We start from the raw sequence: 27,411 nt of genomic DNA, 5'->3' as shown, positions 1-27,411 counted from the left end.
TATATTTGAAAATGTATTGCCTTTTTTTTAATGCTGTGGATTCATTGCTAAATTGTTAAAAGGCAATGGCAGTCCTATTCAGCTGTGTAAGGTTGGAGTGATAATACCTAAACTGGTAGATTTTATGAGTGTGTGTGTACCTAATCATGTCTATAGGTGTTTTGTATGCTATGTCTGCAATGGTATTCAGATTGCATTTAAACTAAAAATTAATAGTGGCTGTTATTTTTTTGGCATTCAAGAGATCTGTTCTTAAATAAAAAGGCCTTACATATCCCATAAGTGTATATTTCTGTATATATGATAATTTCGATCTGTCAAGCTACCATATTTTTTATTCAACTTGTTATAGTGTTGTTTAATAAAGAGTATAACATTAGAATGGGTTTAAAATATTACAACTTATTGGTACATTCACATATCGCACTAGGCTAAGCCAAAAGCAAACAAATTACTGTGTTTTAGCATCATGTGAGAATGCGTACATTGTATAGGTGAGCTACCAATAAAAGGAGCAAACACGTGCACAATCTGTTGGATGTGAATACTGTAGTTAAATATAGCTTACTGCCCCAGACCTAACTGCATGGTCAAATTCTTCCATTAGTTCTTTCCTGTTTGGTCTTAATTTGAAGAGAGGTTGAGTGCTTGGCTTTTGTTGATGTCAAATCCAATTCAAGCTGTGAAATTAAATTGGGCTATAGGAAAATATATTACATTTTAATTATATGAAAACCAAACATCTTAAATCTGCAGAACTAATGGCCACAGTTTAATGTAAAAAAATGCAATTAAATAATTCAAACAATCTTAGTTCCGTTGTACCTTTGTTTGCTTTGCATTTATTCCAACAACCCTGGTATTTAAAATATTTGAATCAGGGTAGAGAACTTCTTCCATATTCTTCATGAATAAAATATTATGACTTGGAGTTTAAATATTATTTCCTGGGAGGGTAGTTCTGACTGTTTATTACCCCAGTTTTCTAGATGAGCAGCAAAATACTCTTCCAAATTGAACATTTCTGTTCAATATACTATTGGTTATTAGCTCCAGCAAGGTATTGTACTGTTTTTTCCAAATTCCCTATTTTCATTTTTTTACTTTTCCAGCTTTCACTTTCCATTGTATGACTATTCAGTCTTCACTGGGTGGTTTGGGTTTTGGTCCATTATTAGTCTTTTTAGCTTCTTAACCACACAAACAATATTCAGTTGAATTTGCTGAGGAAATAAGCAATCTCCGTTAAGACAAATTTCATTTGAAGCAAAACGCAAGCAAATCGTACTCTAAAGTAAAAAATATTCTATAGTAATTTAAAATGAATATATGAGCCTAGCACCACTTTTTGTGGGAAAAAATGGAAGCTTGTCATCTAGATATTTTTTTAATTCCAGATCACTGAAATACATTATAAACATTCCTGTTAACATTTAACCATTTTACATCCAGAATGCTGGATTTCATAAGCTACTCTTAAGAGGTGAACTGCTCTTTTAGAGACAGCAGATCGATCAAGAACTGTGCTATGTTTTTCCACACTATTAAAAATGCATGATGGAAGGGATGGAAAATGATAAACTGGTGAATATTTGTAGACCCAGAACGTTTCTTTCTATGGAACTGGTGCATCTGGGAGCGCTGTATACCCCTCCTTGAATGCCTAATTTAAAGATGAGGTAGAACCAAATCTGTATAACATGCACTGTTGCACAGGCTCAGTCAGGGGTAGCTCTTACATGGCATGCAAGGTATCACCAGCCCTGAAAAATCCTGCCTAAGTTTATTTGGCAAAAGGTATGACAGTCCACACTTCTCTGAGGTTTTACATGATAAAGAGCAACTTGGAACCAATAAGATAGCATGGACATTAATACTAAGCTTTCCCCATTACTAGGTAGCCCTTATTTCTGGATAACAGGAGTAAATGAAAGTTGGCAGATTTATTTTCTTTGAATAACTCATTTCTTTTTGAAAAGTTTGCGAAAGGAACTGCGAAAACCTCTCTTCTGCACTTGCCGTGGTGTGTGGCTGCTGAAAGATGTTTGCTCGTTATCATCTCTACAAGAGAATCTGAGGTCTTCTAAATGCGTCTCCTGAAAAGGAAAAAAAATGGTTCTCTCATATACTAGAACAAAAGGTTTGGGAAAATAAATCCCTGCAAGAAACCTTTAATCTTGGTTTATAAGCTTCTGCAGCAAGAGTAAGGAACCTTTTACTCTATAAATGCTAATGAATCACAATTCCCAGGAGCCCAGCTGGCACAACAAAGACTGCTACATATCACAAAACACCAATATTTGGAGGGATGTGAGCATTTGAACCTATCAGGTGGGCCAAAGTATGTTCTGTCCCTGTCATGGGCTAGTATAGCGGCAGTTCTCAATTTCTTTAAAACAGAATAGGAACCAAACCCAACCAGGAATTGCTTCCCAGAAGCCTGTTTCATCAAGAGCAGCAGAGATTATCCTCTCCCTACAAGATTGCTTCCTGCCCCTCTCAGCAGGCAGGCAGGAGGTGCATCTGTCTGTACACATACTCTCCAGAGACCTGCACTACACAGGAGTTCTTTAACTATCTACCTCCATAACCTAATCATTTGGTTAAGAAAGGCTCACCTAAATGTAGTAGTAGTAAACACCTGGCTCAGCAGCAAGGAATCTAAGCTAAGGCAGATGACTTTGGCAAGACATGGCTCAGCTCATGTTTGTAGCAGACTATCTTAAGCAGCAAATCCTTAGAAGAGCCCACTTAAAACTGAACAGTACAACTAATCTGCATCCATCTCATTAAGTCTTAATTCTTATTAATGCTAATTCTGGGTTGCCATGATGTCCCAGACTGTAGTCAAGAGACATTAAGATATAAATTGTCCAGCTGTATTTTCTTATACTACGCTATGTGCATTCAGCCATGTGGTTAATTTAGGTTTCAGTGTATCATGCAGATCCAGAATATTAGGTTAAGTCATTAAACCACAGTTTATCATGCATAAGGGTGTTGTGTGAAGTACTCTCTCCAATATTGTCTACACCAGTGTTTCTCAACCTTGACAGCTTTCAGATGTGTGGACTTCAACTCCCAGAATTCCCCAGCCAGTATACATGCTGGCTGGGGAATTCTGGGAGTTGAAGTCTACACATCTGAAAGCTGCCAAGGTTGAGAAACACTGGTCTACATCTTTTGAGAAATTAGAAACATTCTCTGAGTTGGCATCATTAAAAAAAAAAAGCAATTGGAGCATAATCTTCTAGACAGGAAGATACTCTGGAGACTGCTTTCAACTGGCGCTCCAAATGCAGAGCACATGCAACTACTAGCCAAAAAGGTCTGCATGACATCCCTCCAGGACACAGCCCTGGCCCCTCCCTTCTTTGCCTTGGAGTCAGTAGCCCGCTTACGTGTTTCTCAGACCCTGCTGGGAAGTGGGTTTGCCCTGGCCTTTTGCTCTCCTTACTTCTACAAAGCTTTGCTTTTCACCCACTCCCCGCTGTGGAGGAAAGTAGTTCCACTGGGAGCTCCTGGAGGTAGCAGAGGCCTCCTGGGGCCGGAAGCCTCTCTCCTGCAAGTCTGGCAGCCGACTCCCACTGCTGCTCCTTGTGCTATACAGCCGGGGACTGATGCCTTCTGACCCACTCCTGGGAAACTCCTTCAAGGACTGACTCAGTTGTTTGCCTTTGCTCCGAAAAGCCTCACGCTTGGAGGTGCTGCTACTGGTGTGCTCTGGGTTGCTGCTCTTGGGAAGCAGTTGCAAAGCGTGCTCTGCCTTCTCTGGTTCCATTGTGAAGTTCACAGGCCGCAAGAAGCAGATGTCAATGCTAGATTCAGAAGAGGCTGGTGAGCAAGTCTGAAGGACAGCCAGGGGTTCTTCCTGATAGAGTCCAGGAATGGAATATGTGTTCCCTCTGTATTCAAAATCTTCAAAATCAGGAGGGAAGCTTATGTGGTCTTGCAGAAGCTCCATAGAAGCCTTGTGAGACTTCTCAAGGTTTTCTTTTGTATCTGACGAAGCAGCATTGAACTCGACATTTGGAAGAGGCTGCAGGGAAGCCGCCAAAGCCTTCAGATCCTCCTCATTGAACTGAGATGGTGTTAGAACACTCTCTGGCCTGCCATGCTTTCTTCCATCAGCTTCCCACTCACATGGTTTCCCTGGGATGTTTGCCATTTCTTGCTGGCCCATTTTTATGTGTGACATCAAATGCCTTAAAGGAGTGGTAGGAAAATAAAGGTAAACTTAATTAAGTAAACACTGTGTTCTCCCTCTACCCCAACACAGGTGAAAAGAGTTCCAATTTGGATGACCGGGTTACCAGTTTTGTGGCTGCTCCTTGCCATTCGGGTAAATTAAGTGTTTTGCTTACAAACATCCACTTCTGAAATATTCCCTAGTTCTGTTCTTCCTGGTTGAACCTCTAGCTCTGTTCAAAATCCTTCTTACTAATGCCAAAGTTTGTGGCATACATATTGATTTTCTGAAGAAACCCCAAGCAAGTTGCTAATATGCATTTTCTGATATGAATAGTTCACTATGGTTTGGACAATTAAGTTTCTTGTTACTATCTTAGATTGAGCTATGTATGAGAACAAAATATGAAGTATTTGCGAAACATACTACACCACAGAAAGTTTGCAAAACATAAGAATAAACAAGTGTAAGAATAAGAATAAAGAAGCTGGAGATGATGCTGTAATGTATGTTCCTGAATTAGTATCTTCTGATGCTATCTTTGTACTCACATTGCAGTTGTTCCAGAAGCAGAGGCTGATGGGAATAGGTGCACTGCCTCTTCAGAATGGATTCCACTATTGTGAAAGGAAGTTGCACTTAACGTTGGAGATGTTGCTTGTCCAGTGCTGGGAAACTGAGAGGCTAGACCTTTATATAACTTTATGAAGGAAGATCTAGTAAAACAGAGATGTAATACTACTCTGAGTTTAACAAGAATGCAATTGCATCAGTTTTTCTAGTTAGCAGGGAACTATTCTTGTATTAATTTCAGCAACAGATAATTTCATTTCTCTAATGCTTGAACTATCACTATCACTGGTACTAAAGATCCATGTAAGAATAAGAAATACTGTACAATAAATATCTAGATCACAAACAACTTTTGAGAACTTCAGACACAAGTTTTAGCCCTTATATTTAAAATTCCCAAATAGCACTAGGCCTAACAACTAATTAAGGAAAATATAATGCATACATTATAAGTAGGCAGGAAACAGACATATAAGATTGTCTTTGTTTATTGTTTTCCTTTTCGGTATAGAATAGCAAGTTTCACCAGAGTGTGGTGTCAAAGAAACACAGAGAGGATTAAAGAGTTATGAATTTATTTTGAGCATCCTTTGCTGATCTACTGCACATTACCTAATTCTACTAAGAAATCTACATGTAGGCTTACTTTATATTCCCCCCCACTACATATAAATAGGCACTGAAATCTGCCACTATGATACTGCATGTTTATTAATAAAAGTATGTAAATACCCGTGGCAACTATACTATAGCAGCAAAACATACAGAAATGAAATTCAGTCTGGTATCCAGCTCTTCTGGAACTTCAGCAGCTAGTGCTGCTTTTTCAAGAAAAACAAGGCCATTATAACTGAGACAATGTGGTGAATCTCCAAGTGGAATTTAATGTGTGAAAATAATTGTCACTCCATCATAAAGCTAAAGAAGGGCTCAGATCTTGCAAAGTAGGGTGAGCAGGTCCACCCAATTTTTCATTTACATTTTTCAACAATTTGGCTCTGGAAATAATCCCAGTTGTAGGGGATGGTAGTGGCACTTTTTAATTTGCATTATCTGTGCAGAACATGCACTAAGCTTTTCTTAGGGTAGAACAGTGTCAAACTCTTATTATTCATTCAAGTATTTCTATACACATTATAAGAATGTCAAGTAATTTACAATATTACTCCTTTTTGCAAAGATTCTAAAGGAGTAAAGCAACTAATTAAAAGAAAAAAAAATGGCTGGGGAAAGCCAATGTAACAAGGTAGGTTTAAAAGATCACATTGGCATTGGGAAGGAGGTAATTCCACAAGCCAGGTGCCCCCCTGGAGAAAGATCTGTCACCAGTATGCATAATCTGCAGGCCTGAGCTTGAAGAGCAGACCCTCTTCCAAAGACTGTAGGTTCCTGGGACTGTGGGGTGACAGAACTGAACACACTGTTTAAGGGTTAGGGTTAAGAGGACCCAACCCCCACCACACTGCATGCAACTCCAACTTGGAGTGGAGTCCATGGTGATGCTCCACTCTGTCATAAGCAAGACAATTTCCAAAGCTGGAGCAGAAAGAAACAGCCCTGGAAGAAATCCTACATGGAAGGGCAATGCTACCCAGCACAACCCCATAGAACTCAATTGGAGCTGGCACTGTTTCTGAGGTAAGTCTGGGAAAAGGCAACTTATTTGAGGAGCCTCTACCAGTTCCCTCCAGGAGAGGCACATGGAGGTGGCAACAACAGGTACAGCAATGATGCTGAAAGTGGAACTGCTCCACAGGTCTGATACTACAGAAGGGGTGGCTGAGAACAGCTGTGTCTTCATTAACCTCATTATCCCTGGGCCCATACTCCTTATGTATTGGGAGCAAGAGCCTGGAGAGGCATTGGGAATAATGAAGATGGCAATGGCAAGGGCTTTCTCTTCACATAGGTTATAAAACATGTTTACATTTTTTTAAAGGGAGCTGTGATACCCACAGTAGTGCTACTCCATGTACTCTACTGGGCATAGCCAACAAAGCACAGTACTGCTGCTCTCAAATTCTGTGGTGTGGCAATCAACTAGGAGCTGGAAAGACCAGGTTAAAATGTGCCCTGAAGCTCACAGGATGATCCCAGTCCAGTCATTATTATTCAGGCAACCTATTTCTCAGACTAGCTGAGAAAGTCAAAGAAGAATGACGTTACATAGGCATCTTGAGCTCTTGGAGAGAAAGCTTCATAAAAATGCACAAAGAGGCTACACTTTGGCATCAAACTCACTTTCTCAGTTTCTTTCGTTTCTGTATTAGCAGATCTTCATTGCACTGGAAGAGAAGACTGTAGTGAGAAATGAAAACTCGCAGGCGCTGAACACAGACAAGGAGAAGGTAATAATCTGGGTGCTCTTGCTCAGTGTACTTCAGGATGTTCTGGTGCAAAAGAAGGAAATCAGAATTAAATCTCCAACATCTTCTCAGTTCATTTGACATATATCATGACATTCACCTTACACTGAGGACCATATCAGAGAGCCTTTTTTTCCCCCTCAGTTTGGGCTCTAACTCATTGGTTTGAATGAAAAGGTTTCCAGTTTTGATCTCTTGCAGAATCTCTTCATAGCCTGGGAAAGTGTCTTGAATGAAATCTTGGGCAGGTAATACCAGTTGCTATATTGTAAGTCAGAGCTGGCTGGAGGTCACATTTTCCTTTCTTTCAATTTCTGGGAGCCACAGAGGAAATGGACAGTGACGCAGAGACTATTTGGCCTATTCTTTTGCTCATGGTGTGGTTGTGGGAGCAAATATATACATTTTGCTCCAGCTTTTTTTTTTTTTTAACAAAAAGTCCACAAAAACTTTATTGTCAAAAAGCAGCAGTTTTGCTGCTGAAGTTTGGTGCTGTAATCTAAAGCCTTGTGATGCCAGGAACCACAAAAATGGGATTGGGTGGCAGCCTGAGGGCTACACACCTCTACTACCAACAGTTCCAAGCTAGATGGATCCATGATCTGGCTCAGTATAAGGCAGCATTCTACAGTCCTCTGAAAGGCCAAAGCAACATGGTGGAGGGCTGTATGCTTCAATTTCCAGACACAGCTGGAAAAGACCCCTTCTGAAACACTGTAGCAAGACACCACAATATAAGGTAGCTTCCTATGTTTCTAAAAACCACATATTCTGTGACGATTTGCAATAATTCCTAATGTATAACCATTAACACAGGGATGGGGAATTTGTGACCCTCCAAATGAGGGACAAATCTCCCATCATTTCTGACCACTAACCATGATAGGAGCTAGAATACAACTCCATCTGGAAAGCTAAAGCTTCCTCACATTTTAGTTAAAGAAAGGTCAAAGTCATTAGAACTTACTTGCAAATGAAGAAGGTATTCTGGGATGCGCTGGACAGTATGGAAGAAAAATATGTAGAGGTCAGACTTGATTTCTTCCTCAATCTGTTGATGAGAGAAGACAAAACAAATTTAAATCATTTATAAATTGGAGATGAGTCCTGTTAATTGCAGAAATAGATGCATAATTTCTTGCAAAACAACCACTGTGAAATTATTCCATGAAAACGAGTGGATTTTAGTATCTGTAACAATTACCCTATCAATTGCCACTGAATTATTTCTAAATCTCTACGCTTTTTAAAATACATTAGCATGACACTAGACTACCACAATGTACTCCTATGTGGGTTCAGTCTTCAAAGACAGTTCAGAAATTGTAAATTAATAAAAAATGAAATTCTAAGTCTTTTATCAGAGATTGGGTGTTAAGCATGTGATTCCTTATTTTCATTCAAATAAGGCTGATTGTTCCAAATGTCTGTGAACCTGTGAATCTGTCATCTGTAACTGTGAATGTGGAATAAGGAAAAGAAAAATATGATGTGAATAGGGTATTATAGAACCTTTGCTTCAAGCAAAAAAAAAAGTGTAAAGGTTATGACCCTCATGACGGCAGAGATCCATTCATAGTCTACATTCTTCACGTTGCCACTGTGGCTTGGGAATGAGATCATTAGCAGACGTAAGTTGTTTTTCCCAAACCAGCAAAACTCTGATGGACACAGGTAGCTCATCCTCCTACTGGGACCTGTTCCAATGGCCGCACCATGCCCGTATGTTCCTGTGTGTCCCTAGAACTGCTCTTTCCCTGAAATGAATACATCATTCATGTGGAATGGGGTCTGGACCAGAAACAACTGCAGTATTTTCTATTCAAATGATATCATTGCAGGAAACAAATTATTTAACAAGACCAAAACTCACCTTTTTCAGTATCACCACATGGATCAAAGAGATACATTCTGGCAAGTCCCTCAAGTAAGCAATATAATAGTCCAAAAAATTGTTCTGAGAAGAGAAATTAAAAGGTTCCTCAGAAGCCTGATACCAAGCTCCTGATTATCCTTAACTCTCTACAAATACAGGCCAAGGACTAGGATTCTGTCTCTTTGGATTTTAGGTACAGGAAGTAATGCAGCAGATGACATCCCACCAGACATCAAGGTAGTTAGTATTCAAAGCTAGCCAAACTGGGGCATCCATGGGTTAGGTATTTTGGCAACTAAGTCAGATAATGGGACATAGAATTTTCCCTCTTCCTGGAGGTTAACATATATAGCAGCAAAGTATTAAGTGAGACCCAGTTTGGTGTAGTGGTTAAGGCACCAGGCTAGAAACCGGGAGACTGTAAGTTCTAGTCCTGCCTTACGCACAAAGCCAGCTGGGTGACCTTGGGCCAGTCACTCTCTCTCAGCCCTAGGAAGGAGGCAGTGGCAAACCACTTCTGAAATCTTGCCAAGAAAACTGCAGGCAGTTACCAGGAGTCAACACTGCCTTAAAATCACACATACACACAAAAATATTAAGTAAGAGGTGCTTGGCAGTTATCACACCTCAAACCAGCTGCCTATGATGGCTATCTCATTCTAATGGTAACTTGGCCAAGGGATGAGCTCTCTCAGACTAAGAGTTAATCAGAGAAAGTAGGTAGAACCAATGGCATGATGTGGAAATTTAAAATATTCATATGATACTGTTCTATTATGCATAACTTAAAACTGATTTCTGCCCTCTACAAAGAATATCAAAAAGCAGCTAAGTAATATCTACATTAATCTGAATTAATGGCATCCATTTTTAAAACATGTCTAAAATGAAATATGTTTTTCTGCTACAGTTATGAACTGCATATGCAACATACAAATAAGTTTCAAAATGGAATTTAATCTCATGTTCCTGTTAGGAAATATAAAATATATGTCAGAATTTGAGAAGTACTCAGGTATACTTCAATGAGTGATTGCAAAAAAAAGTATCTATGTGTGTATGTGTATGTGCATGCATATGTGTCCATTTGAGAAATTCAGAATAGAATAATTCCTTGAACAGGTATTCTTCATTAATTATTTTCATTCAAAACATACCTCATCATTGGTCAATTTGAGAAATATGTCTCCCAGGATTCCTTGTTGAGGCCAGCTCAACACTCTTTCCTGCAAGGCATGGAGTAAATCTACATGTTGCTGGACCAAGTATCGCAAAGAATTGGGGAACAAACTGCAACCAGAAAACAGGAAAAATAGTTTTTTTCATAGAAATATTAACAAAATACAGAATAGCATATCTAAAATAATATCCAGTAGGACAGCTGCTAAAGGTTTACAAACTGAGGCAGTACAAAATGTTCCAGGAACAATTCACAGTGCAGATTTTAACTCCAGTATGAAGCAGGCATGACCCTGGAAATCCATGATCATAACTGCTAACTTTTTTTTTTCAATTCAATTTTTTTTTCCAAAGCAGTTGAAGGAATCTCCCATTTTATCTGGGGCAATGGCACTAAATGAGCATGCTTAATATTTTCCCCATTCCCAACATTTTATAATATCAGCCAACCATAATTTGATGGATTCTCCAACCTTTGTTTCCTGTTATTCTACCTTCTTTGAACATGTGTTTGGGCTCTTTGGAAAGAGTAGCTAACAACTGTGCTCCTTTTGAGCCCAGGTAAGAGCTGGCCAATGGGATCTCCCTGCCATTTCACAGTGCAATCTCCCACCACTTGTCAGCTGTTATTCAGGTCCTTTGAAATACAGATTTAGCACTCTTTTGAAAGCATCTTTCAATCCCAACCACTATCAACACTATCAGTCAGTTGCTATTTACAGTAGGCTGATCCCTCTTTCAAAGCCAAGTATTAGCTCAGAGACACAGTGTACACAGGAGGATAACCTGGTTTGAAGGAGTAGAACTATCAGGCTGCCCAAAACAGAATGGCCTCTATCTGGAGTATACAGCCTAGAAACTGGAAAAACTGCCCACGCTAGTCTACAGTGGCCAATAGGCTCTACCCTTAGAATAGGATGGGGGGTTGACCCTTTAGGTATCACCTGACTGCACTACAATTGGAATGGTTGATGAAGTGCATCAGATTGTATCTTTGGCAAAACTGTATCAGGATAAGAGATGCAAAACTCATTTCATAGTGGTACAACTAAAGATTATGTAATGCAGTGGCAGGTATGGGCTAGGAATCAGATCCCAGAGCTACTCTGGGTCATCATTAAGTGCAAGTGAAGAAACAGTAGCCTTAAAGGTGGGTGGGTAGCATTTTAACACAGCCATGGGGAAAAGCTCATCTTCAGGGAATTCCTCCTTCGGGGCTTTTTAAATAACGGTGCTGCTGCTACCACAAAGGGGAGTCCTGTCCTTGAGAAACTGTTGATAACTTATCTTTTCTCTGAAGAAATATGGAAAAATCATCCACCCAATTCTACTGCTCATAAATGTAGCAAAGAACTTTGAAAAGCCATTTGGGCCCATCTCTACGATAAATAAGGTTGCATGAGCAATAAGATGGATCCCAACAGATCCATCAGATCCCAAACAGAGATGAAGATGGGCATGTGACAAATGGCCAATGAAGGGAAGGCTGGAGAGAATAAAATACTGATATTTTAAAAGAAGATCTGGTTTGGGTACTTAAAGAAATTCATAGTGTATAAGAAAGTACAAGGAATAGTGTACCTTTCCTTCATATTTCTTTTCACTTCCATTCCATGCAGTGTGGATTTAACTTTCAGAACAAGAGAGAGGCTGACAACATACTTTCTTTCAGATTCTAGTAAGTCCAAAGCAATATTTTGCCTTTTAGCTATGACAGAACAAAAATAATTTTGTTTTGACAGATTAAGAAACGTGATCATGCTAGTTGTTTTTATATAAACTACTGATACAAGAGAAGAATATTAGCAAGCAGGAAAAACAAGGACTTAACTTTTTGCCATTGCAACATCTTTCAGAATAGGGAACTCTGCAACTATTTTAACAAGCTATTTAATTTAACAACTATTTTAACTATTTTAACAAGCAGGGATTAAACTACTGCCTAAACAGACCTGCAATTCAAACAAAAAGTGTATATTTTTTTTGCTTCTTGCTTCTGTCTCTTACTACCATAATCTGCAATGGACTTCCAGTGATTTATAACAATAAAATGACAAAATTTAAAACCAAGACAAGCATATAATAATACAGTAATGCTGTGGCACACATTCATCTTCCCACAAATTGTCAGTTTTTATGAGCTTCCAGATGACCATTAGGGTGGATGCTGATCTTATCTCAAGGAGGAGGTTGTTCCATTATGTAGGGGCCACAACAGGAAAAAAAAAGGTCTGAAAGCCCCTTGTCCTTTATAATCTCTTGGCAATGGGGGCGCCTCACAGATTTTGTTGGTGAGCACATGCAAGATGAGTCAATTCCATACAGAGAAGGCAGTCCTGAAGGCACTTAGGAGTACCTTTGTATCCGAAACTGTATCCTGTAAAGCACATATACAATTAACACAAGAGAGAATTCTTCTGTCTCCTGGCCACTTCTATTATTCTCACCTGCAACAGAAGGATCCCACATCAAATTCTCTATTGAGCTATATCTACTGGGACCCAAATCCCTCTGCCTATCACTTAGGTTCTTTGAAATATGTTCATCATTCCTCTCTTTACTGTCTTTGGGCTGTTTCCATATTGTTGATGATGCCTGGCCCTTTGATGGAGCATCACCTGATGAGGAGGCTAGGAGGTTCTCTTCTCTGTCCAGATTTGTACTGGTTTGCCCTAGAATTAGAACATGCGTTAACAGGAATATCCTTAACGGCCATTTGGCCTGTTAAACTAGTCTAAAAGCCATTGTGCAAACACTCGAAGCCATGTCAACCTTTGGAGTGCAAGATCTTTTAAAAAATCATCTATCTATCATCTATCAATCTATCTAATTTCTCTAGGAAAAGAGAAAGCTGAGCAGGCTGCCCATGCCAAAGGCAACGATAATATATTTTATTGTAAAATTTGAAGGACCCTGTGAAAGTTGTGCCATTTTCATAGTATTTATTTTTTTGTTTTTTGACAAAGTTCTCAAAGGAGTTTGTGTAGAACAACTGTAGCTTACAGGCAAGCTTCAGTTTATAGTTTCCATACAGATTTTCCTACTTTACCTTTGAGCAGACTCCTCCACTTTATTTGGACTGTCTAAATGCTCTGCTAGCTCCATAAACAGCTACATCTGCATGCAAATTAAAAGAACCCCAGAAAATCCTTGCTGGATCAGCCTAGGAGTAATTTAGTCCAGCATTCTGTGTTCTGAAACCAGATGCTTTCAGGAAACTCACAAATATGAACAGGTAGCCAAAGGTACTCCTCCACTGTTGCCCCTAGCAGTTGATAATTACCATATGCTGTCTGTAATACAGGAAGCAGCATACAGCTTTTTCGTCAAGTACCAGCGATGGCCCCATTTCCCATACATTTGTCCAATTCCATCTTAAAAATATCTAAACAGGTGGCCATCACCACACCTGACAGCAATCGTTTCCAAATTAAGTATGTAATTTTTAAAGAAATAATATACCTCCCTTTATTAGTCCTGAATATTTCTGCATTTAGATTCAACGCATGAGCATTATGAGATGGAGAAAAACTTATTACTATCCATATTTTCTATATAAAGTGTGATTTTATATATCCCTACCTTGTCTTTTCTTACCCACTTCACTCTAAACTGCAAAGTTTCAACAGCTGTAATCTTCCCTTGTAAGGAAGCCTTCAAGTGAAAGTACCTACAAGATGTATCCATTCCCCAGCCCTGTGCAAGTAGACCTGGCAGCAGAGTTCATTGCCTTTGCCTTTGCTTAATAGGCAGAACATGCAGCATTTAGACAGATGCTTTTATCAACAATGTTGGTGTTTTACATGTTTCCTGAGAATCTCATTCAGAAAACATCATCTATAAAAAATTCAGATCCACTCACCTCTCATATTTCTTTCTCCCAGTGTTCTGGGTATGCAATCAGAGACTGAGCAAAAATAGGAGATTAGCTTATATGCAAAGAAAGATCAGTAAAACAAACTTTTCACAAAAGCTTAGATTTAAATACTGAGAAAAATGGTTCTAAAATTTTGGCTTCTAGGGTTTGTTTTTGTGAATTTCAATGCATAAAACAAGAAAAGTCAGCTCTTATCATTACTGATTGCTTTGTGTAGAAAGATCAATTTGGAAACGATATGGCAAATTAAGAAAAAGTACAAATGTGGACAAAATTTGGACAAAAAAAATAGGACAAATGCACTTTAAAATTATCTGCCAACCTGATGCTGTCCAGATGTCTTGGACCTTAACTCCCATCATTCCAAATTAGTTGCTGAAGTCCAGCTCATCAGAAGACACTAGCTTGATGAAATTTGTTATTGTGATATGTTCTAAAATTATTACTGCAATACCTTTTACAGTGATACCTATTATGTATCTAGTACAGCGTCTCTCATTCCCAATGCTGGCTAGGGAATTCTGGGAGTTGAAGTCTACACATCTTAAAGTTGCTGAGATTGAAAACACTGATCTGTTACAAGGAACACAATTAGATTAATGGAAAGTCCTGGTTCCCTAGAATGGCCTCTCCTCCATAAAAAGACTTGTATGACATACTGTTGTATCCAAGTTGCTAAACTCACTTACACAGTACATGTTCCTCCATTTCACAGGAATGATACATGGCTGCATTATTATCACCCTTTTTGCCTGGCAATTCAGATATTGTCTGATGAAAAGATTAATATTTTTTAAACCATCTTGGGAAGATAATTAGAAAAGTAATTAAGAGATAAGGGACAAGGTCATGACCATCCTGCTATTCAATAATGCAGGACTTTTTCAAAACATCAATATCCAAACATCCTCTGTTTTGTGATCTATTCAAATTAGTACTATCACACTTAGATGGTAACTAAAACTTCATCATTGCCAATGTTGAGTGATTTGCTGCAAGAGAACTTTAAACTCTACTTAAATTTCTCCATGTTTATTAAAAAGGAATAAGGTTGGTTGTTGTTTTTACTTAAATTACCCTTTTAACAACACCCACTTTTGTAAATCTTGGTTCATCACAGCTATTCACTGTCACAGAGTGAGGAACTACATCCTTCTCCTTGTGAAGTCTTCATGTCCTTTGTGAATTTTGTTGTCTTTATTTTTCTCTCCTGTCAGTTTTCCCATTCTTATTATAATTACTCTTCCATACCCACTCCCCAAAAGCCAAAGCAGTAATTTCCCAGTTGTACATTTCTTAGTATTCATTCTTCCCACTTCCCTTGGCAGTCTTCAATGCTAACCATAGCCTTTTGCTTTTGTTGTATTTTCCCAGCAGAAGAAGTCTATATCGGAAAAGGCTATGATTTTCACTTTTTGTTCTCCCTTTACATGCAAGGGAACCTCTGTGGTCTGAATTTAATGCTCCATGTGTTGGAAAGTACATCCCGCACTAAGACAAGTTCCTGGGGTGGCTGTATCAGACTGACGACTGCCTGTCCTCTAGCATATATCAGCTAAAAATGGTAGGGAAAACAGTTCCCATTGAGGAGCAAATGTGTTCCGGAAAGAAATGTGTTCCGTGAACACAGAGGCATTTGCAGATGCATATAGAAACCTGCATCCTAAGGAAACATTGTAGCATACTTTACTTCATGCTATATGCAGTTCTCACATATGGAAGCGGAGAGAGAGATCAGACATCTCTTTGAAGCAGCACAACTATGAAACATTTTTCTTTATTACCCACAGCAAAGCATTAAAACAGCACTTCCTCTTCCCAAAGGGTAAGTTCGAATAATAAGCAAAAATACCTGGCAATTTGCTGTCTCAGGATTACCATGCCCAGTGGCACACTACCTCCAGGGAAGCAACAGGCTCAGGAACAGAAGGACGGAGAACAGACACAAGGGAGGAAGGACCTTTTGCATATTGTAAGTTACCCTCTAGTGCACATAATGAAACAGGCTATGTAATCCAATAGAATTAATACCTTTCTCATATGTGGCATTGTGTAAAAGCTTTACAAAATCTTCATTAATTAAAACTGGGTCTGGAAGTTTCAGGGCTCGAAAGGGGCTTCCTTGCAGAGGGGTAGGCACAGTTTGGGAACCATGCTCCTCCTTCTGAATCCTTCTGAGGAAAAAAAAAATATTAAAAAGCAAGGTGGCCAAGAGATACCTCTGGGAAGGTACAGCAGATGTTCTGGGGCTGGAAAGGGCAACGCTGGCTGGCCTTCGGTGTCTGTTGCACCCTTCCCAATGACTGTCTCCATCAACAAACAGACAGTAAACACACACTTGGAGGGCCAGGGAAGGAGCCTCCAGTTTGCCTGGGTTTATAAATATGGCTTTCATATATACACGCACCTGGAAAAATCTCCTCCATGAATTGGAAAATTAGTGCTGGTTTGCCTGAGCAAGTCCTGATTTCTGCACATGCCAGGATTTCATATTTGTGTCCGTGTGTTTTATTCTACAATTTGTTTTGTTTTGCTTCTTTTATGGGAGAGTTATGTTTTTTTTTCCTGAAAGGTAAACTCTCTCCAAGCTTTTGGTACTAATGTTAAGCCCTCTTCTCGTTGCCTAGATAATGCCTAGATAAAATACTGTATGTGACCCCAGCTACTTAATGGTCAGCAGAACTAATGTGATTAGGAACATATGAACAAATCTCTTACTGATGTATTTTATTTATGGATGATTATAACAAAATATGGTACCAGTCATTGAAATATGTCTGCAGAATGTATGCATGTATGCATATTTCACTGTATGTATATGCATTTGTGAATATATACCACCACTCATGACACTGATGCAGGAAAGGGGCTGGGTTTAACATCTGAAATCTGACATTTTTTAGCTTTCTGCTCCTTTGTTTTACCAATGGAGTAAAAGCTAAATACTAGGAAATGACTGGGATCGTGAAGGAGCTAAGTCATACAAGCACACAAACGTTGAACTAAGTCACACAAGCACACAAATGTTGAACTTCCCACAGTTCTGGGGATAAAGGTGATGCTTCCCCATAATTTCATTATTCAATGTTTTTATACGCCAATCCCTCATGAGTAAATTTGAAAAAATGATGCTCTTGTCTTAACTTCTGCTATCCTCAAAACATTAATAGTCAGTCAGTTCTTACCCTCTTTCTCTCTAACAGAAGTATGCAAAGCACATCATCTAATCAGGGACCCACTGTCTGAGATGAGAATCCTCATATCCTCCCTTCACAAAAAGATAAAATAAATTGCTAGTGCCACATTACTTTTTCTCCTCTTTGTGATTTTCAGTGTATAATGTGTTTGAGATTATTTGTCTGGTGGTTTGCAACAAGAGCCAGTTTGGTCTAGTGGTTAAGGCAACCGGGAGACTGAGAGTTCTAATTCTGCTTTAGGCATGAAAGCCAGCTGGGTGACCTTGGGCCAGTCACTCTCTCTCAGCCCAGCTCACCTCACAGGGTTGTTGTGGGGAAAATAGGAGGAGGAAGGAGTATTAGGTATATTTGCTGCCTTGAGTTATTTATAAAAATAATAAAGGCGGGATAGTAAATAAATAAAATCTGAACAGTTGCTATGATATTAAGTTGGGTATGGGGAGGATGATCGTAAAAAATGTAAGCAAAATAATTGAAATCCCCCGAAGTCTTGCTGACTGGTAAATAACATTTCTTTGGTTGAATTAGAATGTCCTGTGATTTTTTGAAAATGAAATATGTTGACAATGCTGCAACTGGGTAAATGGGGGGGGGGATAAATTCTGAACAACACATTCCTCTTGCCTGAGAAGGGGAGAGAAAGTGATGTCCAGCTTGAAACTGGAAGACAGGCTTTCAACAGTGTGAAAACAGATTGCCCACAAGGGTCACAAAACCTTACTGATTCAAAGGAAAACACCAACTTTGCTACGGTTTCCAGGACAAAGTCATAAATAAACCAACTCAGGTGCCAAAAAAGAAATGATATCAGATCCAGAGCTGATGTGAGCTGATGCAGATCAGTGACACTGCAGTATTCTAAAAGTTGTAGCAACATCAATAAACACAGTTTTGGTTCTTAGTATGTGACAGTGTATTGACAGCAATGCTCCATATGACACCCAGCCAATTATATAACTGGCCATTGATTATGGCTAACTAGGCATTGCACTGCCTTCTTCATGTCAGCACAGCATCCAATAGGGGACTGGGAACCACAATGGTCCCTCTGCCACTCTCTTGAACATGCTGCAACCCTCTCCCCCATGGATGAACAAATGCATTAAATTAAAGGTATACCTTCACCAATATGGCACCCTCCATGTTAAACTACAATTCCACTTGTTTCCAGCTAGCTGGATTGACCCTCCCTTCTTTTCTCTTCTTTTCTCTTATCTAATGTATTGAATCAGACTTTTTAGGGGCTCAGGGTGTGGGGGAATGCAAGAAAAAGTAAATATTGCATTAAACCCAAAGCTGTTCGGAAATTATAAAGGGCTTTGAAAAATATTGGTCACTCACTTTACTTTGAGCTTGCGAGATTCCTTCCGTTTCTCCTGCTGCAGCTGCTCAATTTTCTGCTGCATCTCTTCTTGTTTGGCACTGATTTCCTCAATCATAGATTTGGCATCATTAAGCTCCTCCTAGTTAAAAAAGACAACTTTTGATGTGTGACATGGAAAAAGAGCTACAGGAAAGCACTTTGAACATTCAAATTCTTTCTCCAAGAAAAACAACAGAGAGATATGTATTATTTACACCAAGTCAGAAAGAAGTATTTATAAATGTACATCATTTCAGTAGTGGGTCTACTTACTACATTTGAAATACATATACAACACCCTTCCCCAGTTCCAATTTTTGGGAAACCTGTACTGCTGATTTTTAACAGTGGCCTGGGGTGCATGGTCCTGACCCACTACTTTTGATGTAAATGATGAAGTCATCTATCCCATCATATCCTAGCAGGATTTAAAAAGTAAGGGAGTGCCCAACGTTTCCTATGCTTTGCTTTGCATTTGTCCCATTTGTGAAAGGAAGGCAAAATCAGCGTGAGATAGAAGAGGGCAGAATTTCAATTGAAAAATGAGGAGTTGGAAAGGCACAGACCACCATCACTTCTCAGCCTTTTGGCTAAAATCAAGTGTAATGTACAGACCACCTTCTCTTGCCTGTGACTGGTGGGTCAATTTTCCTTTCCTTCTTTCATTTTTTAAAAAGGCCCAACCCACAAGCATATACTTACAGCAACATGAGAGCCTCCCTCTTCCTTCATCTTGTCTTTTTTGAGAACCATACCACATTTTTCCAGTGTTGTATGGTTGCACATTTTATAACAAGGGAGACAAGGTGAACAACTGAAGAAGAAAGATGTTGCACTGCTGCAAGCAGGCATGTCCACAGGATGTGGTCAGAAAAAGTGAAGAAGGGGGCTACGATGGTGCGATCAAAGCTCTGCCTGGTTTTAAAAGTGCTGGTTGGAGCCTTGATTGCACTGTCACAGCCACTGTCTTGACTTTTTTACCACACCTTGCAGACACCCCTGATATGAATAGTGTGTGTGGGCATGCGCGTGCACATGTGTGTGTGCGTGTGTTGTGTTACAGAAGAAGAAAGCAAAATACAGTAGATGCATCAGCCATGCACCATCTCCTCCCCCATTATTATTTTTGGATTGTGTGTGTGTGTGCGTGAAAGAGACAGGAAAAATTCTGCTTCTCTCACACCGGGGGCTTGATTCAGCTCAATATTATTAAGATATATATTAAAACATTTTCTTAATCCTGAATAATTGAGTTGATAAAAACTGTTAAAAAAACACAAAAAACAAATGAAGAGACTGCCTGAATCAGGGACAATTAAGAAAACTCACTTAGAATGGTGTGTCATTGGAGAAAGAAAGAGGACAAAAAAAACACTATGCAGCAAATCTGTCCGCTCCATTTTCAGATGGATCATGTTATGTGCCAAGTTGAAGAAGGCTGAAAGAGGCTAATTTACCAAGGAGTAGCATAGAATACTGCTATAATTAAGCACAAGGTAAGCTACACTACTGTTTGCTTCACTGTAATTGTTGATAACCCTCTGAAAAATGAGCCTGATCAACACACACCAGGGCATCTCCTTGTCAGCAAGTAGCCCTTTTGCACTCCAGCTTCTCTACTTTCTGCATCGCCAGGCTGTGTCTTGCAGCAGGCCATCTGCTTCTGGCCTTCCAAAACTATTGGCCCCACAAACTTGCTTGCCTACCTTGAAACCATTCAGAGAATTTTTCATCTCGGCCACTTTCTCTTCCATTGCACACCGGCAGCTTTGAACTTTCTCCTCAAGAGCATACTCTCCATGTTGAATTCTTGAAAGTTCCTGCATTGCTTCAGTGAAGTTACTTTTAAGTTCAGAAGCCAGAGCCTGCAACTGATCAGTCAGAGCCCACACCAGTTCTCAGTGACATGGAAAAACAATATAGCTTCTCTCATTTACCTCATACAGTAATATCTTCTAATTATGAGATTTCCCCCCTAATCCAGGTATGTGCAACTGGTGACTAGGGACTTGATGTAATATTTGGGTGTGTGAAGGCTACCATAAGATGGACAGTGATGCTAAGTGGGCATGGCTATCATTTTGCTCTTTCTTTTCAAAAAATTATCTTAAACCTATTTTGGGTCTTCCATTAGGATTTTTATGTGTTTCCTGCCTCAAAATAACATTATTTAAGGTTCAGTTTAATAAATAACAGAAGTAGCTTTGGGGGCTGTAGAAATGTGGGTAGAGGGCTGACTATGGCCCAGGGCTGTAGATTGATGACCCCTGATCAAGACTATAATTATTTCCTCCATTCTTCCTCCATGACTATTGGCTTACAATTTCCATTAACTCCAGCAAGCACACTAGATGGAGATGGCTGTGGTTTGTGGATGTTGCACCCAAAACAAATTTTCAGGCAGTGGACTGAAAAAGGCTGATCTCCTGTGATTTTCCAAAGTCTCTAGCAGAGAAAGATCTTATCCATTATCTGCTACCCAACCTTTTTATTGGACATACCAGGGACTGAATCTGACATCTACAGCATGTCCTCTCCCACAGAATTATTTCTTACAGACGGTACCTGCTAAGGTATCTTGGCTTTTCCCAGATGAAATGACTTCCCTTCCCCCTGTTGGAGTAGGGTGTCCTCTCTAGCCAGTCTTGTCTCTATCTTTAGTCCCTCCAGCAGGATGTGTTTCAGTGTTTAACTTTAGTACACTGCCCAGTCATTTAGATATATTAGAAATAGTTTTAACTTTGGAGGGGGAGTTTTTTTTAGACTTGCAAAGTCCTATCAAACATGGAGAAAATTCCAGGTCTCAATCAAAGTGAATATTTGTAGCTCAGGGTTGAACTGTGGAGTCCTTGGTGCTCTCTGAGCCTTGTTGTTTTCTTGCAGACGTTTCATTGCCAGACTAGGCAACATCTTCAGTGCAAAGTTTGCACTGAAGATGTTGCCTAGTCTGGCAATGAAACGCCTGCAAGAAAACGCCTGCAAGAAAACAAAGGCTCAGAGAACACCAAGGACTCCACAGCTCCAGGTCTGCCCCTAAACATACTCCTAGCACTCTCATGCCACCACCCACAATTCAGCGATGGTGCATCAGTCATAACCACAAAAGTAAATGCTTAACAAATGGCAGAAAAATCGTATTTTTCTAGCTATGCTTCTGCTTCAGGAGGAATGCACATATATGCCTTCTACTCTTCGTTCTCCAGATGGAGAAGCAGACCCCTCCCGCCATGCCTCACAAACTCCCAACCCACAGATTGCAAACTGCTCCAAGTCCAAGCAATATGGAAGAAAAGTAGGCTGGGTTTTATTCTGTCCTGGGGTGGCTTGTAAATGCAATAGGATGTGGTATGGCACTGTCACCATCTCTCAAACGATGAAGTGTTCCGTAGCTTTTAGGAAACAGGAATACTATAAACAGAACATGTGGGAAGCAGAATGCTGTGCAAGATAACCTAATTGCCTGATCCAGCTTCTATATTCTTCAGGCGTTCCCAGTAAAAAATCCTACAGTGATCCTTGAAAAATCATCTTGTATTTTTATATTTTAATATATCTCCCACTTTTTCTTCATAGCTATGGGAATCAGGAAAAGGTCCTGAAAAATATTGCTTTCTTCTGCATAAATCTCGTATTACTTCAAATCATTATTTATTTGTTAAATTTCTATCCCACCTTTTCTTCAAGAACTTAAAGCAATGTGCATAGCAATGCCTCTTCCAATGTTTTCCCCATTATAACCTTGTGAAGTAGGTTAGGCTAAGAGAGCATAGCTAAGAGAGCTAAGAGACCAAAGCCACCTATAGAGTTTCTGTAGCCAAGAATGGACTTGAACCTGGGTCTCCCCATTGCCAGTCCACCATCTTAACCACTACACTACACTGGCCATTATCATACCTATCCAGCCAGCATAGCAGCTCATCAGCTATGCATAGTGGGCTATTAGTCATGTGACATAAATGGTGTGAAAGTCTCAAACAGATAGCAGATTTATCATGTCCTTATTGGGCTGCAGTTAAAGGCTGTTCAGCTGTGTTCAATTTACAGGAATAATCTCTACAAGCCAGGCCTATACTGTGTAACATGTAATACATAGTCCTGGCCAGTAGATTCAAAACAAGGCAGGAGGCTTTGAATTACAGACAGGATAATCCAACTACCTATTTCAACATCTACTTTATTTACAGTTCTTATCAGCCTACTGGTAGCTACTGAACGGGCAAAATTTATAAATTTTCATAACAGCCACCTGATGCTTTCCCTTACAAAATTTGAATCCCAAGTGAAATTGCACATATCTGCACAGATAGACATATACATATAGAATTAATGTATGATCACCATTCCCTGTTATAGCAAAACATAGATTAGCACCTAGATTTTGAGCAACCCTGAACTAGTATGGCTACAATCACTGCAAACACTGATTTTATATATTTGATTATTATCAGTTTGTTTGTTAGATTTATACCCCAAAGACTATTTTCCTTGTAATATTCCACAAGACTACAAGGACAGTGAAATTAATGAAAAAGATAGGACAGGAGAAGCTGGGACATCTACAGGAGGGTAAAAAAAGTCAAGATGGCAGGTGAGACCACATGATCTCTTTTCAAGTGTATTGCATGTATCACATATATAAAAAGGAGGTGGAGCTTCAATCTTGCCTCTTTTACTCACCCCACAGATGCCCTTGAGTGGAAGGGTTAACATCAATATTACCTATTCAGTTAAAGCTCACTCTAGAAACTGCTTCTATTAGACATTCTTGAGATTGCACTGAAGTGCTCTGTTCTCTGTAGAATATTATTGTTTTTCTACTATTTACTGCAATCTCAGCATTATACAGATTTGATGACTCCAAGCTCTAACAAGGTTCCTCACCTTAAATAAATCACTCTTCACAAATTACCCAACATCCACCCTACAGTCCTCTTTCTAGAATCCAGAACTCTCTGTGTTATAAGATGTAGAAAACAACGCATGTAAATTGCCACACCCCCCAGGTGTCCAGTTATGGAACTATCCAATCAGGAAGCTAAAGGAATTGACCAAGCATGAGGAGAATGAAACAATTGAGACCAGGGAGATTTAGCTTGTCCCTGTATCAAAAAGCAACCCTCCCCCTCATACACTGATGCGGGCCATTCATCACAGGCCACCAATGCTTCAATAGTACTACAGTCACTGGGATTTTTTTTCACTTCCTCATACCCAACTGTTGGGAGGAAAGTTGAGTGACTTTAGAGTGTTTCCACTTTGGTCCTTGGGTAGCAGCTTAAAAGACAAGTGGGTAAGTAAGCCAAAAGTTGTTGTTGTTCTTTATTAATTTTTTTAAAAAACTTGGAAACCTGAGATTTTGAACAGAAAAATGGTGAACTATATTTCCTACTTAAAATTGCTTTTTCTGCAATAGGATTCCAAATTCTTAGAAAAATACCTTTTGTCTCTGCCATATAACCTCAGCCAAAAATGCATCCTCCTAAACACAAATTTCTTACAACTTTCTTGAAAAAAATTGGAACAATTCCCAATAGAAGGAATAATCAACATGTACTTCACTAGTTGTTGCTGAACTTCCATCAGCTCAGGACAGCATAGTTAATTGTGAAGAATAATGGGGGAAGTCCAACAATAACTCCAGGCACTTGTGTATTACATGTCATCCACCATTTTCCTGGGCCAAGCCCACTGTAATTCATCCAAAAAACATGAATTAAATAAGTACTATTCTCTCCCTTTTCATTCTACTTGTGTTTCTTCACCCATCCTCCTGTTTCTTTTTAATTATAAGCCCCTAAGAAAAGTGCCAGTGAAACCTAGTATCTTAAAGCACCCTGCACACAGTACTGCAAGAACATACTTGTCAGATGTGTTCAAGAAGAGGCTGGACATTCTCTGCAGAATGATGTAATTTGGGTAGCTTCCTGACCATTAAGGCTCTCCTGATTCTGTTATTCCCTTGCCACCACTTCAGAAATTTAGTCATGTGAATAGCCTTAAATCCAATTGAAAATCATGGGATTTAAGCATTAACTTAACTTGAGATTTGTGTGTTCTCTGGACTACTTGGGCCTTACAGGTACCCAATGGGGTAGCTCTACATATATGCATCAGAATCCCTCCCTATCCAGAACATTAGAGGATAAGGCAGGGAGATGACAAATGTACACATGCCCTAAAAGGTGAAGTTATAGTCTAGGTAGATTCCGTAAAAACAGAATGAGGAAGTAGGATGTTTTAAATATAAAAATTATTTATTATTAATAGAATTAACATATCAAAATAATGGTTCTGTTTGACTAGTTTGTTTTGTATTGATTTTTTAAAATTGAGTCTGAATTATACTTTGAGATATCAAAAGCCTCACTAATTCTTTAAATATCTGGGATTCTTTAGAGCATTTTGCTCTTTTTTTTTTTACCTGGGCAATCTGTGTTGCAGGATTAATCACTGGCACACTTTCAGTTTCTCCTGTGGGAATAAAGAACTTCAGTCAATTAACCTGACTTATTAGACTTACTATATATAAAATGGGAGCAGAGTGATTTGTAATTTGCTCTAGATGCAAATTTCTCCCTTTTCTAGAACACACAGTCCTGTTTTGAAGCTGTGATACCTTCTTGTACAATCTGTCACAATTACAGGACTTTTCTGCAATGAGATGTGTTTGTGTGTGTGTACACTGTACTGTACATATATAGATGCTAGGCATCCACCAAGGAGGTTAAAAAAAACAAGATGGCAACCACACAATCAAATCCCTACCCCTTTTCTATGTGTGTTGCAGACACAATACATGTAAAAAGGCAGCAGGGATTCAATTGTGAGGTCACACCCTCTATTTTGACCTTTTAAAACACCCTGTGGATGCCACTGCAGCTATGCAGAAGTGGCCAGTACTGTGGTGGAAGCTATAGCTATGCTGTGAACACCTGATGGAATATGTAACTGATTCCAGTACCCATTTACTCGTTTTTGTAAATACATAGAAAAATGGCAGTGCTGATGCAAGACCTATCAGCCCCCCCCCCTCATGTTAAGGCCAACTGTTTTGTAAAGTTCCACTATTTCATTTGTCAGCCTCCAGTTTTTTCCTTCATTTATTTCAATCTGCTTTTCTTATCTCTGTTATATTGTAGGGTCAGCACTGAGTAGTGACTTGGTGGCAAAAACCAATTCCGTGTTTTTGCTACCAAAGGCCAGACATAGAACTAATTGACCCAGTTTTCTGCATATATCAATAAGTAATGATATTCCATGTGAGATATTTCATGTTAGGATGATCTAGAAATGGCCTCAGAAAAATTATGACTCACTAGATTTCCAAATACTTTTGGTTTAATCCTAATTCCTGTTTGGGATCATTTACTCATAGATGCCTAAACATGCATCTAAAATCCCTCTCCCTTATTTTTCACCTTCCAAAAACTTCCTGTGAAGACTTTGGACTGGCAAGCATACTAGTTTAATATATTTTTAAAATACAATTTTTTCTATCCACGTAGAAGTCAAAAGCAACTAATAAAATTTGTGCAATAGTTTTACAACAATCATGGTATATAAAACTGCATAATACACCCAATAAAATTGGAAATGGCTCCCTATTTGCCCCAGTCAGACACCCTCCACTCTGTTGGGAATGATGAGAATTATAGTTGTATTAATCTGAAGGACACCAGATTAGATGGGAAAAAACCCCTAATCATTCATTGAAGAATTCAGACGCATTTCTCTTAAGAGGGAATCTGAATTAGGTTCTCATTACTGACAACCAAATTCCCCAAAGTTCTCAAACTGTAAGAATTGAAAACTTAATTTCAGCATTTCTCATCGTGAAAGTTGAGATGTGTGTTTTGGCCTCATTTGGCTGTTTCTAAAATAGCTTCTTGCTGCTCTGTTGCCTTCTTACAAGAATCTTCCTAAACCTCCCAGAATACTTTTTATACCCTGAGCTTGTCTTTAGAACAAGTCAATTTGCTGTCTAGGAGTAGGTTAACATATTATTTGTGGTTTAGTATTGTGTGAACTCAAATATTGTGGTTTGTAAGCCATAGTCTATAGCTAAGGGCAATGTGTTGACGTAATCAATTTTGGATTATTCAATAAACCATAGCTAAACAAACTGCAGTTTAGTGTTGCGAATCTGATCTAAATATATTTCATTAGATGAAGCTTCTATAGATTTTGATGGTAACTTCCCTAGTTATAAAGGATTTGATCCAGATTTATCAGAGGTCAAATGTTAAATGCTTTTTTCTTTGGCACAGTCCTGGTTTTTCCACCCATTTGAGCTGCTGTGCTTATAACAAGCATACACTGTCATATCTAGAGTGAGTTAGAAAGGCAATCAGTGAGTCTGCCTGAATTAAACATCTGAAAACCTACATCATTTATTATCCAAAGGTTAGGCCTAGTTCCTGTGGGGATCATTGTACACATCAGCCTCACTGACCCATTTATCTTTATTATATATTATACAATAATATATAATATTTTAATATTATATACTTTATATACAGTATATAATACATATTTAATATATATTTTAACTTTCAATTAAAATCAAAAAGAAAAGTAAATGAAATTGTCAAGCTATAAAACAAAGCACCTGTCTGTATTTTCTTTTTCAAGAATGCCACTGGACATTGGCCTCAGAGTTATTTTTAGAAATCTAAATAAATCAATTAATTTAATGAAGTTGTAACACTGGCTTCATTGTTACTTTTCAAAAATAAAAATGTGGGTCATAGTAGAATTGCTTTAAAAGTATACCCACCTAGCCAGAAAAAAG

General features: G+C 38.9%; 1 protein-coding gene across 1 annotated transcript; it reads right to left on the bottom strand.

Annotated features, from left to right (window-relative positions):
• Positions 1-1,432: 1,432 nt before the first annotated feature.
• On the bottom strand, positions 1,433-25,585 carry ARHGEF33 (Rho guanine nucleotide exchange factor 33). The gene is made up of 15 exons (XM_063314810.1): positions 25,582-25,585; positions 25,042-25,091; positions 20,327-20,491; positions 18,599-18,720; positions 16,092-16,234; positions 14,046-14,090; positions 12,631-12,855; positions 11,765-11,891; positions 10,162-10,294; positions 9,002-9,085; positions 8,096-8,179; positions 7,004-7,152; positions 4,741-4,905; positions 3,458-4,205; positions 1,433-2,096 (listed from the first exon to the last, which is right to left on the bottom strand). The coding sequence occupies exons 1-15, from the start codon at positions 25,583-25,585 to the stop codon at positions 1,962-1,964; spliced, it is 2,379 nt and encodes a 792-aa protein (XP_063170880.1). The 3' UTR covers positions 1,433-1,961.
• Between the last annotated feature and the right edge of the window lie 1,826 nt (positions 25,586-27,411).

The sequence above is a fragment of the Candoia aspera genome, chromosome 1, assembly GCF_035149785.1.
Source record: "Candoia aspera isolate rCanAsp1 chromosome 1, rCanAsp1.hap2, whole genome shotgun sequence".
Classification (NCBI taxonomy): domain Eukaryota; kingdom Metazoa; phylum Chordata; class Lepidosauria; order Squamata; family Boidae; genus Candoia; species Candoia aspera.
The sequence above is the reverse complement of the archived record's forward strand: the minus strand, read 5'-3'. Positions and strand labels throughout refer to the sequence as shown.

What these genes read in the sequence shown, in the direction of transcription:
- ARHGEF33 (XM_063314810.1), bottom strand. An exon ending in CAATGCCACATATGAGAAAG is followed by an intron (nt 14,091 to 16,091) that starts GTATTAATTCTA and finishes ATTTTTGCTCAG; the next exon opens with TCTCTGATTGCATACCCAGA. An exon ending in AAACGAAAGAAACTGAGAAA is followed by an intron (nt 4,906 to 7,003) that starts GTGAGTTTGATG and finishes CTGTTTTACTAG; the next exon opens with ATCTTCCTTCATAAAGTTAT.